General features: G+C 38.3%; 1 protein-coding gene across 2 annotated transcripts in view; it reads left to right on the top strand.

Moving 5' to 3' along the window:
• The window catches only part of MTA3 (metastasis associated 1 family, member 3), a 194,699-nt gene that overhangs the window by 157,106 nt on the left and 24,579 nt on the right, over positions 1 to 13,014 (top strand). The window contains exons 15-17 of one of the 2 annotated variants that reach the window (XM_008569556.1): positions 5,168 to 5,289; positions 8,570 to 8,721; positions 9,743 to 9,965. In XM_008569556.1, the coding sequence (XP_008567778.1) occupies positions 5,168 to 5,289; positions 8,570 to 8,721; positions 9,743 to 9,965 (497 nt within the window). Of the gene's footprint in view, positions 1 to 5,164; positions 5,290 to 8,569; positions 8,722 to 9,742; positions 9,966 to 13,014 lie in introns of both variants that reach the window. The other variant, XM_008569555.1, reaches the window with a different exon arrangement.

Here is a 13,014-nt window from a genome sequence, read left to right as displayed (position 1 = left end):
AGCGCACTGGCCATCCTTATATAGGATCCGAACCCGCGGCAGGAGCACCGCTGTGGTCCCAAGCGCTGCACTCTCCCGAGTGCGCCACGGGGCCGGCCCATACATTGTGGTTTCTGATTCCTTTTAAATTATGTATTTTATTTGACCATTTTATAAAAGAGCCACTCCCCAAAGAAAATACTGTTGTGACTCATGTGTCTTAGATTTTCAAAAGCAAGCATACAGTCTTTCTTGTACTTCACAGTGCTGCCACTATCAAATGAAAAACACCTTTGACCAGTTTTGACCAAGTAACCCAGATAAGTGATTCTGTCCTACTTTACATTGACTTTCGAGTCTTGATCTAAGTCAGGGATCAATAAACTATATTCTGGCCGGCCTGGTGGCGCACTCGGTAGAGTGCGGCGCTTGGGAGCACGGTGGCGCTCCCGCCGAGGGTTCGGATCCCATATAGAGACCAGTCTGCTCACTGGTTGAGCGCGGTGCGGGCGCGACACCGAGGGTTGCGATCCCGTTGCCGGTTGCGGTGTGGGCGCGACACTGATGCGGGCGTGACACCGAGGGTTGCGATCCACTGGTTGAGCGCGGTGCGGGCGCGACACCGAGGGTTGCGATCCCGTTGCCGGTTGCGGTGTGGGCGCGACACTGAGGGTTGCAATCCCGTTACCGGTCACACAAAAAGACAAAAAGGGAAATAAATAAATAAATAAATAAATAGACTATATTCTGCAGGCCAAATCTGACCTACTTTGTTTTTGTAAATAAAGTTTTATTGGAACACAAATATGCTCATTCATTTATGTATTGTTTAACTCCACTTTCTTGCTACAGTGGCAGAATTCAATGGTTGCAACAGAAATTATTACCTACAAAGCTTAAAATACTGTCTGGCGCTTTACAAAAAAGGTTTTGCACCCCCTAATCTATGTGAATGATTTTTGGAAATCAAGACACTTTTTTTTTTTTTTGGTGGTTGGATAGTATAGGGATTGAACCCTGTACCTTGGTGTTCAAGACACTTTCTTTTTTTTTTTTTGTCCTTTTTGAGACCGGCCACACCACGCTCAGCCAGTGAGCGCTGTGAGCGCACCGGTCATCCCTATATAGGATCTGAACCTGTGGCGGGAGCGCTGCTGCACTCCGAGTGCGCCACGGGCCCGGCCCTGTTCAAGACACTTTCTAATCATATTTCTTAAAAAGTTATATAAATCATATACATAAACAGAAGAGATACAGCTCAGTTATTGAGTTGGATAAGAATCTGAATCCTTTGGAGTATTTCCAAATTAACTCTAAAATAGAATGTTCAAAAAAAAAAAAAAATTAAGTATTTTATTCTGTCATTTTTTTGAGCCTGCCAGTCTCCTATATTCCAACCACTCTGTTCAGTACAAGAGGTAGAAAGGTTAAGAAGACAGGCTCTCCTCTGGAGCTTACATTCTATTCTAGTGTGGGAGAGACAGACGATAAAAAACTGTAAGTCCCCTGGTGTGGTGATACCTATGATGGAGAAGAATAACTTAAGTGAGATTTTATAGTGGAGGGCCAGATTCAGTTGATGCCATCAGGAAAGCTTCCTTGAGGAAGTGAGTTCGAGTGCACTCTGGAGGTGGAGGAATTAACCAGATTGTGGAGGCTTTCCAGTTTAGTGGGATCCTGAGATGGGAAAGGGCAGAGCATAGTTGAGCAGAGAGAAAGGCAGTGTAGCTGGTATGAAATGAGAGAGTAGTGGGCCATGGGAGGCTGATATAGTAGGCGAGGGCAAGGAGTGAAGAGAGGAAATGGCTTTTAAAGAAAGAAGTGTCATCATTAGATTTATACTTTAAGAAAATCACTGGCTATATTTTGGAAAATGGTTTGGAGAGGAGGAGTAAGAGTAGATGTAGGGAGACCTGTTGAGAAGTTCTTGGAGAGGAAAGATGACACTAGCTTGACCTCGAGTAGTGGCTCTGGCAGTGGTGCAATATTTGGAGGTGATAGACTTGGGAGGGGGCATATCAAGTTCGAATCCGAGGTTTCTGGCTAACACAATTAGGTGGATTGCCGTGCTATTCCCCAACCTCAGAAGCTCAGGCAGAGTATCAGATTAGGTCATTCTGAGCTTGTTCTATCCAGACAGAGGTTTTGTGTATGCTGCCAATATATTGGATATATTGGTCTTAAACTCAGGGTAAATATCTGAGCTAGAAATTTGAGCTTCATCAATATACAATAATTGTGTTTGAAACCATAGATGAGATTTCTGAGAGAGAGCAATAAGATCAAGACCTTGAACCAAGCCTTGAATAAATCCAGTATTTATAGATCAGATAGAGTATGATAGTTAAAAAAGGATAGCCAGGTGAGTAGAGTATTACAGAAGCTGACAGAAGGGTGCGATTCAAGGAGACGGGAGATTAACAGTGTCGGATGCTGGTGAAAAATAGCCAGGGAGTTTAGCAACATGGAGGTCATTGGTGATGTTTAATGGAGTGCTGAAGACTACATATGAGCCAAGGAAGTGCATACAGTGGAGAGAGAGAAGCTCAAGTGAGAGCAAGCTCTTGGATTTGAGGGGTAAGTTGGGATAGAGTAATGGGAGAGTTTTTTAAATGGAAAAAAATAGGTGTAAATAGTATAAGGAGGGCCCAGGAAAGAGAATCAAGTATACAGAGTTCTCAAGAGGGCTGAAGTGTTGGAATCTGGAGCACGAATTGGAGAGCAGGGAAGGTTTGGGCATTAGATAAAAGGAGGGGCAATTTCTTAAAATGTATTTTTAAAACCTTTTCTTTGTTTGTCTTATAGTCACAAATTTTCAGTGACATCAATCATTTGCCCCCTGAGAATTAATGTACAGGTACTTGGTTTTGCAGAACATATTTTAAGTGATTCACACATCTATATGCTGTCTTGGCACACTTCCTTCCCTTTTGTGATCATTATAAGTAAGGCCAGTGGTTTAGTCAATCAGATAACATGATAAATTGAGTTACTTGCTCAACTGAATCTGTGTTTGCCATCATTTGTTTTTAAGTCAGCTCAACTGTAAATTCGTATTAGCTCTTTTTCGACACATATATTTAGTTCTGGGTTAAATGTCAGAAATTTTTCAGGGCCGGCCCCGTGGCTCACTCGGGTGAGTGCGGTGCTGTTAGCTCCGAGGCCGTGGGTTCGGATCCTATATAGGGATGGCCAGTGCGCTCACTGGCTGAGTGTGGTGCGGACGACACCAAGCTGAGTGTTGTGATCCCTTTATCGGTCCAAAAAAAAGGTCAGAAATTTTTCATATTTCTGGGAAACCTCTGGCCCGTCATTTGACTTTAAGAAGTGGTCATTTATTTATTTTTATTTTTATTTTACTATTATCTTATTTTATTTTTTTAAAAGATGACTGGTAAGGGGATCTTAACCCTTGACTTGGTGTTGTCAGCACCATGCTCTCCCAAGTGAGCTAACCGGCCATTTCTACATAGAGATCTGAACCCATGGCCTTGGTGTTATCAGCACCATACTCTCCCAAGTGAGCCATATGCCGGCCCTTTATATATTTTTAAAAATTGGAAATATTATTACATATCCTTGGAAATCTTAGTCATTCTAAATCATCACTTTTCGTTTTGTACATTTTTAGCTGGAAACTATAAGAAGAGAAGTACCTTCTGATAAAATGTGCTTTTAAAACCAATTTGTCTTCAAAATGCATTGCTGACACTGGTTAGAAGTGTAAATAATAGCCCTGGTTTATAGAATAGGGAACTCAGTGTACACAGAGGTTAAATGATTTCTTCTGGTGGTGGTGGTGGTATCACCTGAGAGTTATAGTAACAACACCAAAAATAAATCTTAAAAGCATCTTTGCTGTCAGGTCAGACCAGGTTTATGCAATCGAATTGTGGGAAGGGGAAGCCCCTGAGCATACTCTCTGGAGATTCCATGTGTCTTGGTGGTTGTGATGTCTCATTGCCTCAGTAGCCACGGGAAGACAGAATATAGTCTGCACCTAGACATTCAGCATTCGTTTCTAGAAAATAATTTGCTAGTTTATTTTGTTCATTTTCTGCTTAGCAAATAGACATGAGTGGTCCTCCAGAATGAAAACTCTTTGAGGTCAGAGACTTTTGTTTACTAGACACTGAATAAATAATATATACTTGTGTTTGTTTGTTTGTTCGTTTTTGGTGGCTGGCTGTTATGGGGATCTGAACCCTTTGACCTTGGTGTTATAACACCATGTTCTAACCAACTGAGCCAACTGGCATGAAGAAATATACGTTAAGTGAATTATGAGTTTATTGAGGACATAGTATGTACACCAGTGCAGTATGCTTGGGCTTGGCCTATAAGCTGAGGAGTTAGCCTACTCTAGATAGGGAAAAGTTAGTCATGTTTGCACAGTAAGAACCAAGATAATCTGGGGTACATGTTTCCAAGGAATTAATGGCTCTGTTGACTTGTTCTCTGGGAAATTTGCATGTAGACTTCTGAAAGATGTCTATTTCCACCTGAATGTTTTCTTAAAATGAAAAACCTCAAAATACCTTTATTGGCTTTTCTAATTTCAAGTGCTTTGTAATCTTCCTCATAAAAATTCAAACATAGCAGAAATTATTATCATGAACAGTCAGAAGCTCCTGAAATGCTTGCTAGCTTACCTCTAGGGATAGGCCCTATTAAACTCTGCTGCACAGGTATCTCTGTTGAGCGCGTTGCTTTTGTGTAGATCCCTTGAGAGCTAGTATATAGAGTTGGTAGCACTCACACCAGCAGCAAGAATGGGACAGTGGCTCTCCCTAAACACAACAAAGCTGCCCTTAGCTTAATTTACCTGATCCAAAAAATTACTTTATTTTCTCAGGATAATTTATGATAAGTGATAAAGCTTAATAACTTGTATCTTTCAAAAGCGTCAGAGGTTGTTCAAGGAAATTGTATTTGGATGGCGAAGAGATATGGATACATTTATTTTGTTAGTGTCAGGTGTAAGAGATTAGTTTTTATATAACATGTTTTGTAAAGATGAGTGGTTTGGGTTCATTTTATCACCTTGATTTTACCAGTTTTTTTCCTCACAAACATTTAAAAATGTTTATTTACGTTTAGTTAAGATAAATTAGTACTGAGATGTAGAGCTTTCTGTCTTGTTATACAAATCATTTTATGACTTCACTTTACATTTCACTGAAAGCAGCAAACCAAATCCCAACCAAATATCCACCAGCAATGGCAAGCCTGGCGCTGTGAATGGAGCTGTGGGGACCACGTTTCAGCCTCAGAATCCCCTCTTAGGGCGAGCCTGTGAGAGCTGCTATGGTAAGTTTTCTCCAGCAGGGCTTTTTTTTCTTGTGTGAGGCTTGTCATCGGTTAAGTACAGGGAACTGTTCTGACACCACGGTATGGGAGTTGTTGAGAGGCTCCTGGAAGGTGCGGGGGTCAGTACTGGGCTGAGGGCAGAGCCATGTCTCCTCAGAGTAAGTAGATGCCCATCTTTACCTTCTGTATGGAAATAAAGGGGCCATTCATTGAATCCTACTATTTACCACACACTAAAGTTAGGCATTGGGTTTCCTTTGGCTTATTTCTGTGAAGTCCCATGTTTGTTGAGTACTCCATGGCAGTATTTGCTAACTGTGTTCAGAGTTGTATTAGCTTTCCGTAACCGTGGTCCAGTGATACATATCAAATTCCCTTTTGGAGTTTCTCAGTATACTTTGACAAATTAAAGCACCAAACAATTCTGTAGGAAAGACCTGTGTGTGGATAAACTGCTATTTAAAATCCTCAAACCAGGTTCCCTGTGGGCATCAGTTTGGGAGATGCTCTTCCATGATATTTGCTTTTGGCCACAGGGCCCAGCTGTATGTATTAATCTATGATGGCAGTATTATAATTTGCCCTGGGTGTTAAATGGGGTTGGTGAGATGAACTGTTAAGTAGTTGATACACTTTATACGTTTATTTAAAATCTCAAGCAAGAATATAGTCTCTTAATGGAGTATTGGTGATGTTATCTATGTTTCCTTCTAATCAAGGTGGCCAGGGGTGTGAGAAAGGAGTAAATTAATGTTTACTGGAAGTTTGCTTGGTGCCCAGTTTTTGGCTCTCAGCAGCTCTTTGGGGATGGATGTAGCCTACTGCCTTAAGGACATAGGAATTGAAGGGACGTTTGTGACTGCTTCACACCAGGCTGCAGCATTAGAAAAGGCTTTTAAAACCAAATCGTATAAGTATCTCTCCTGATCTCAAGGAAGGTGTGAGCCAGACAAATTGCTGGTATCTTAGAAATGGTGCCAGGGGGATGTGTCTAACCATTTTCTGCACCTTGGGAGCACAAAGGGAAACAATTTGTGGAAAACTAGATTCTTTGAGTCAAGATTTTACATGGATAGCATCATAAATGTCTTTGAATTGAGAATTCCTTGGATATTGAAGTTTATGTATACTTAGATGGTAATAAAAAGAACCCTGCAGAAAAAATGGTAGTGGCTTAATCAGCCTTTTTTTTTTGAAGGGGAGGCTGGTCGGTACAGAGATTGAATCCTAGACCTTTGTTCTATCAGTGCCATGCTCCAACCAACTGAGCTAATCGGCCAACCCTAATTTGTCTTATTTTTGACTTGCAAACCACTTTCACACTCACATGTATTCCTCCAAATAATAATTCTGTTATTTTTATGTGTGCATGACAAATAAATGATTTCAATTTTATAATATTTATTTAGATTCATATATTATTTTAAGCAATCTTCATCATAAAATGTGTCAATATACTATACATACATGATTTCTCTTTATAGAAATATAGAATTTGTTGTTTTCTATTTATCAAATGATACTTTTAAATTAAATTTAAGTATTTAAGGAGAAAGGCATTTATTGATAAATTATTAAAATGACATGCCATGATTAGTTTGGGTAAAAATATACTTTTATATATGGGGATCCAAACCCTTGACCTTGGTGTTATCAGCACCACATTCTCCCAAGTGAGCCACAGGCCGGCCTGAGTAATTCTCAAATACCAGACCCTATAGAGCAGGAAACCCTTGAAATGACTGAAAAGGAATTCTGAGCAACAATCTTAAACTCACTGAGGCAGGAGAAGATTCAGTTAGACAGCACAAAGAAAGAAGAAAAAAAATACAGGATACGAAGGAGGAAATTTACAAAGAGATTAATACGTTAGAAAGGAATGTAAAATTTTAATACAGGTGTTTTCAAGTATAAATTTTCCTTTAAGGGCTGCATGAATCCTGCATCCTATAAATTTTGAATTATTGCACTTTGATTTTTATTTCAAAGTACTCTCTAATTTCCCTGTGATATTTCTTTTTAATCCATTGCTTATTTAGGAGAGTGTTGTTTATTTTGCACACATTTGTGAATTTTCTAAATTTCCTTCTGTTATTATGGTCAGAGAACATATTTTCTATGATAAGACTTGTTTTGTGGCCAAAAATTAAAAAAAAAAAAATCTCTAAGGCCATTATCCTTAGGGTTTGGTAATGTAATATGGAGGAAAAAATATATCAACCTGACTTATTATTTGTTTTAAATTATAAGAGGATAGGTTTTTAGGCTTCCTTTGCTAGGAATCCTCCAAAAACAACACATGATGAGTGTAGAGTATTATTCCCAATAAACTAAAAGTCAGCTTGCACATAATGGTCCCTTCTTTTCTTGTTTTGACTCTCATCCATGAGATGCTCCTTGAGAGCATGATGTACTGTTTGAACGTTTTGATCTGATGAAGGTAACTTGCACGTCAGAGGAAGAATATTCCAAGGCAAACTTAAGAAGTATAATAATTTTTTGTACGTCATTATAGCTTAATGTTCCAACATTAGTGTTTTTTATTTTAAACTTCAGACCCATCGTGGGTATACGTTAAACATTATGTGCCAATAATTTAGACCGCAAAACAAAACATAGGCTTGCAGTGTGCAGCCAAGTGATAAATCAACTGAGTTTTAGGTCTGAAGCATGTGGTGAGATCAGCCGCAGATGCGCACTTGATATGGATTTATAGTATTGAAAGAGATTCTGTTTTTAAAGGCAGAAATATTAAAAATAAGTATTTTATCTTTTCGATTAAAATAAAGGAATGGAAAACAGACACCTGTTTCTTTCAGATTCTTGACTTTACTAATGGGGCTCCTCTGAGCACTTTAAATAAAACCTGAGGTGGTTTCTGAACCACAGGTTTGGAAACCTGAATTTAGGTTTTAAATACTAATAATAGTAATAATATCTTTCTGAGAACTTATTTCCAAAAATGTACACAGTAAAGAATATTTTTAATTAACAAAACAGCAGCACAATGCATAATATAGGATATTTCATCTCATAGCCTCTCTTAGTAGATGCCACGGGCATTTAATATATAATAGAAATGAATGACTTAATGAATTCTGGGTATTAAAATATATATGTATATATCATACTTCCATGTATAGCTTGTAAGCTGGGGAAAGAAAAATAACATTGTAAACTAAGATGGCTTTGGAATATTTTTGAAATATTTGATTATATTTGTATTGATGTAAATTATATAGTATTCGTTGTTTCTTCTTATTTTTTCCTCCATCTTTAGCTACACAGTCTCACCAGTGGTATTCTTGGGGCCCACCTAATATGCAGTGTAGATTATGTGCAACTTGTTGGCTCTATTGGAAAAAATATGGAGGCCTGAAAATGCCCACCCAGTCAGAAGAAGAGAAGTTATCTCCCAGCCCAACTACAGAGGTACATAAGCAGTAGTCTTTTTAGTGTTGAAAAATGTCACGCTTTTCAGTGGCTGGATCATTCCTTGGAAACATTAGTACAGTATAGGATTAAAATGAACAAAGCTATTTTTATATCCAGACACAGCAGCATTATATTCAGGGAAGCAGGGAGAAATAAAAAATTTTCAGGTATTCAAAATATTGGTTTTGTGAGATTACTTAGACAAAAGAACAATGTGTGTGGGAGGTGTAAAGAGCCTACAAATTAAATGTTTAATTGCTTTTGAAAACAGTGCGTATGGGCCGGCCCGTGGCTCACTCGGGTGAGTGCGGTGCTGATAACACCAAGGCCACGGGTTTGGATCCCATATAGGGGATGGCCGGTTTGCTCACTGGGTGAGCGTGGTGCTGACAACACCAAGTCAAGGGTTAAGATCCCCTTACCGGTCATCTTTTAAAAAAAAAAAAAAAAGAAAGAAAAGAAAAGAAAACAGTGCGTAACCTTTAGATACTGTTGAAAATGTGTCTTAGTGCATAAAGTTACAAATACAAATTGAGGATTTTTTTCTTCCCCTGGCTATTGCGGAGGGTCAGGAAGTTATGGACTTAGTTTTAAGGTGAACAGTAGTTGAAATATGATTTTGGTAAAATTTTCATAGATTGAAGATGTCAATCATCTATGTCTAGTCTACCAGAGGGAGGCTTTTTTTTTTTTTTCAGTTCTGATGGGATCTCAGGACTCCTTGACATTAAAAAAAAAAAATCTACTTAGCCTCCTTGGCATTTTCCTACTATTGTGAATGTGATTTTGGATTGTTATACAAAAGTACAGTATTACACCTCCCACCCACTTCTCTTCTCCAATCCCCACCTCTTTCCCCAAAGTGCACATTTTTTGTGTCTCTCTTTTAGAGGTAGGGTACTAAGTTACAGACACTTCAGTGGAAGATGTAAAACCTGCCCTTTGCTTTGAGCATAATGCCTGTAGTAATGTGTTTTGGCAAGTTCTATTCTTTAAATGTTGGTTTCTGATCTTGCAGGACCCCCGTGTTAGAAGTCACGTGTCCCGCCAGGCCATGCAGGGGATGCCAGTCCGAAACACTGGGAGTCCAAAGTCTGCAGTGAAGACCCGCCAAGCTTTCTTCCTTCATACTACATATTTCACAAAATTTGCTCGTCAGGTCTGCAAAAATACTCTCCGGCTGCGGAAGGCAGCAAGACGGCCGTTTGTTGCTATTAATTATGCTGCCATTAGGGCAGAATGTAAGATGCTTTTAAATTCTTAACATTATATGTTGTGCTTCAGACCATTTTCTCTCTTTCCCTCTCTCTCTTTTTTTTTTTTGTTTGTTTGTTTGCAATAAACAAGTTCTTGTGTACAGCCTTTTATTTGGTTTTTTTTTTTTTAACATTGTTTTTGTCTGTTGCCATTTGTATCATGCCAACCTGAAAAAAACACATTGAAACCTTTGTAATCTTTATCAGGGAGTAGTGCTCAGCAAAAGGTTGGCGGGAGGTGATTTTATCCAGTGGGGTTTGTGATGGAATTGCCAAAGAGCCCTTATTGAAGCACTTTTACCTGTTGGGTAGTGCCATAATATAACCCCTAAGGATGGTGTTATAATGAAACTCGGTAATTGAGACCGTGCAGTCCAGTGTTATATGGATTCATTAAGTTTAAATAAAATTTGCCAGTTTGCACTCATTAGAAATTGTATGTCTTTGTAAACTTCTCATTTTTCCATGAGCCTTTTATAGTTGTCATACAACATTATGGAAATTCATAACAAGTGCTATATTTATTAGAAGATGTAGCAAATTATAAATAAACTTTATAGTTGTTTTTTGGGTGAATTTTCTGAAAGTTCACATTTAGTTTTTATAGCTAGCATCTAAATTTGTGGTTGAGCAGTCTATTTGTCCAATTTGGTTTCCATTTCATAATCACGTATCATATATATTTCCACATAACATTTACATGACTTATTACTATTATTTTCAGCACATTCAGTCTTGCTTATGTTCATTTTTTCATTAGGACAAACGTCATATGTACCAATGAATTGTGGATTGTTCTTTTATTACCATGTGTCTGAAAATGTGTGCACATTTGTATGTTAGCTGTTGGAGTCATGTTCCTGGCTAGCATGCAACTTTTTTCCCTAATGGTTGAGCAAACTTGCTGTCTGACTTAACAGATAGGAAATCTTAAAGACATCCAAGTGCTTTTTTCTTTATCTGTGAGATAAGAAATCTCTTATTATGAGATGCTCTACTTTGATTTAAAGAGGATATCCATAAAGGAAGTGATGACTGAAAAGCATTTTTTTGTTCCTAAAGATAATTTTAAGCAGAACAGTTGAAAGACTTTAAAACTTACAGGTCAAAGCTCTATGAGAAGAAAAGTGCTTTGAAAAGGGAGTGGAAATTAGCCACATTGGATTCATGTATATTTGAGAATTCAGGCTTATATTTAGGTTTTGTGTTAGCATTTCTGAGTTCCTGGACTTATGTTATCACTTTCTTACCCATATTAAGGAACTGGAAAATAAATATTTACATTCATTCAAACTGTTTAGCTGATTTAAAACACATACATTGATATATAATTTCTTTTTTTTTTTTTTCCTTTTTGTCTTTTTTCATGACCGGCAACGGATCGCAACCCTCAGTGTCGCGCCCGTACCGGACCAGGACCGGCAACGGGATCACAACCCTCGGTGTTGCACCCGCAGCTCACTCAGCCAGTGAGCGGCCAGTCTGTACGTGGGATCCGAACCCTCGGCGGGAGCGCCACCACACTCCCAAGCGGCGCACTGTAGCAGTGCGCCACCGGGCCGGTCCTATAATTTCTTAAATAAAAAGAATTAATAAAACTTTTGAGAAAGAAAATAAATGAAATTTTTCATTAAAATTGGCTGGGATCTAGTATTATCTTTGTTACTATGAATGGAAAAGAAACCGTCACCAACTTAATTGGCTGCTGAGGAAGCTTCTGTTTCCTGTGCTGTCTTAATTGTCAGTTAATTTGTACATCGTCTTTTTTTTGACTATTCTTCAATGAAGTATGTTTTTCTGTCACCTCATTCTAATTTTTTTTCTCAATTGAAGGGCCATGCTGCTAAAAAAGGATCAAGATTAAATTACCTGTATTTTATTTCTACAAGCATATAGAGAATAACAATAAAAGAACAGTCATTTGTTGTGATGAGATTCAAAGAGCATATATTATTTCATTTTATTTTGTATTTAGCTTCATTGGTCATTGAGTTACATATAGAATCAGTTTCTTGGAATAATTTTGCTTTGAGATTTAAAATGACAGTGTTTCAGCAGTGATCTGCTCAGTTATCTTGTCTTTTCAGACAAGCAACTAACTCATTCTTTTCCTGGCATCTACTTGATTCTTACATCATCTCCCGTATATGTACCTTGTTACAACCTCTTCGGCAGATCCCTTGATCTTGGCTTGTTAGTGAGATTAGGTGTTAATATCCTGATGTCCCTGGGCAAGTATGTCTGTAGTCCACTGGGAGCATATAGGTGGTTTTTTGTTTGTTTGTTTTCATTTTTCTTTGGTTTCTCAAAGGCACTGTTGATCCCTTCCACCCCCACCCCCACCCCCCAAAAAGTTAAGAATCCCTATGATGGAGTATGAATGTACTTTCAGATCAGGTGGAAGTTTGTAATTCTAAAAATATTGATGGATTAAGAGTTCTAATAAATGCATTTTAGAATAATTCATCATTATATTGGGAAAAGAAAGTAGTTTTCCTTATGAACTTGAGACCCTTCTCTTACAAGCCCTGTAAAAGTTGGCCCCTTCCATGGCATCTGGCCTTGGCAGTACCTTCACAACCAGTGTCATAACCAGAGTTTATGGGATGACACACTGCATAAGAATGAAGTGAGGAGCTACTGAGATCAGCTCTTGAGTAGGTGGGGGAGAGCGTGATCCTAGCTATAAATTCTTGATTTACAAGGTAATCAGTGCTTAGAGGACACTTTTTTTGGTTGGTTACAGCAACACTCTTTGGCCTTTATTTTCATTATGAAACCTGTATTAAGGCATATAGTACAGTAAAAAAGGGAATGCTTGTATGTGCATAAAATAATCTCAGGATATGTAAGAAGTAATTATAACTGGGAAGGGAAACTGGGAGGCTGAGGGAAAGGGGTAGGAAGGAGTTTTACCACTGTTCATCCTTTTAAGCTTTTTCAATTTGAGCCATGGAATATATTTCCTATTAAAAAATATATGTGTATGTGTGTGTATATATATATATATATATATATATATATATATATATAT

This window comes from Galeopterus variegatus, unplaced genomic scaffold (assembly GCF_000696425.1).
Source record: "Galeopterus variegatus unplaced genomic scaffold, G_variegatus-3.0.2 Scaffold511, whole genome shotgun sequence".
NCBI classification, from domain to species: Eukaryota; Metazoa; Chordata; class Mammalia; order Dermoptera; family Cynocephalidae; genus Galeopterus; species Galeopterus variegatus.
Note: the sequence above shows the minus strand (reverse complement) of the source record. Positions and strands in the feature narration are given on the sequence as shown.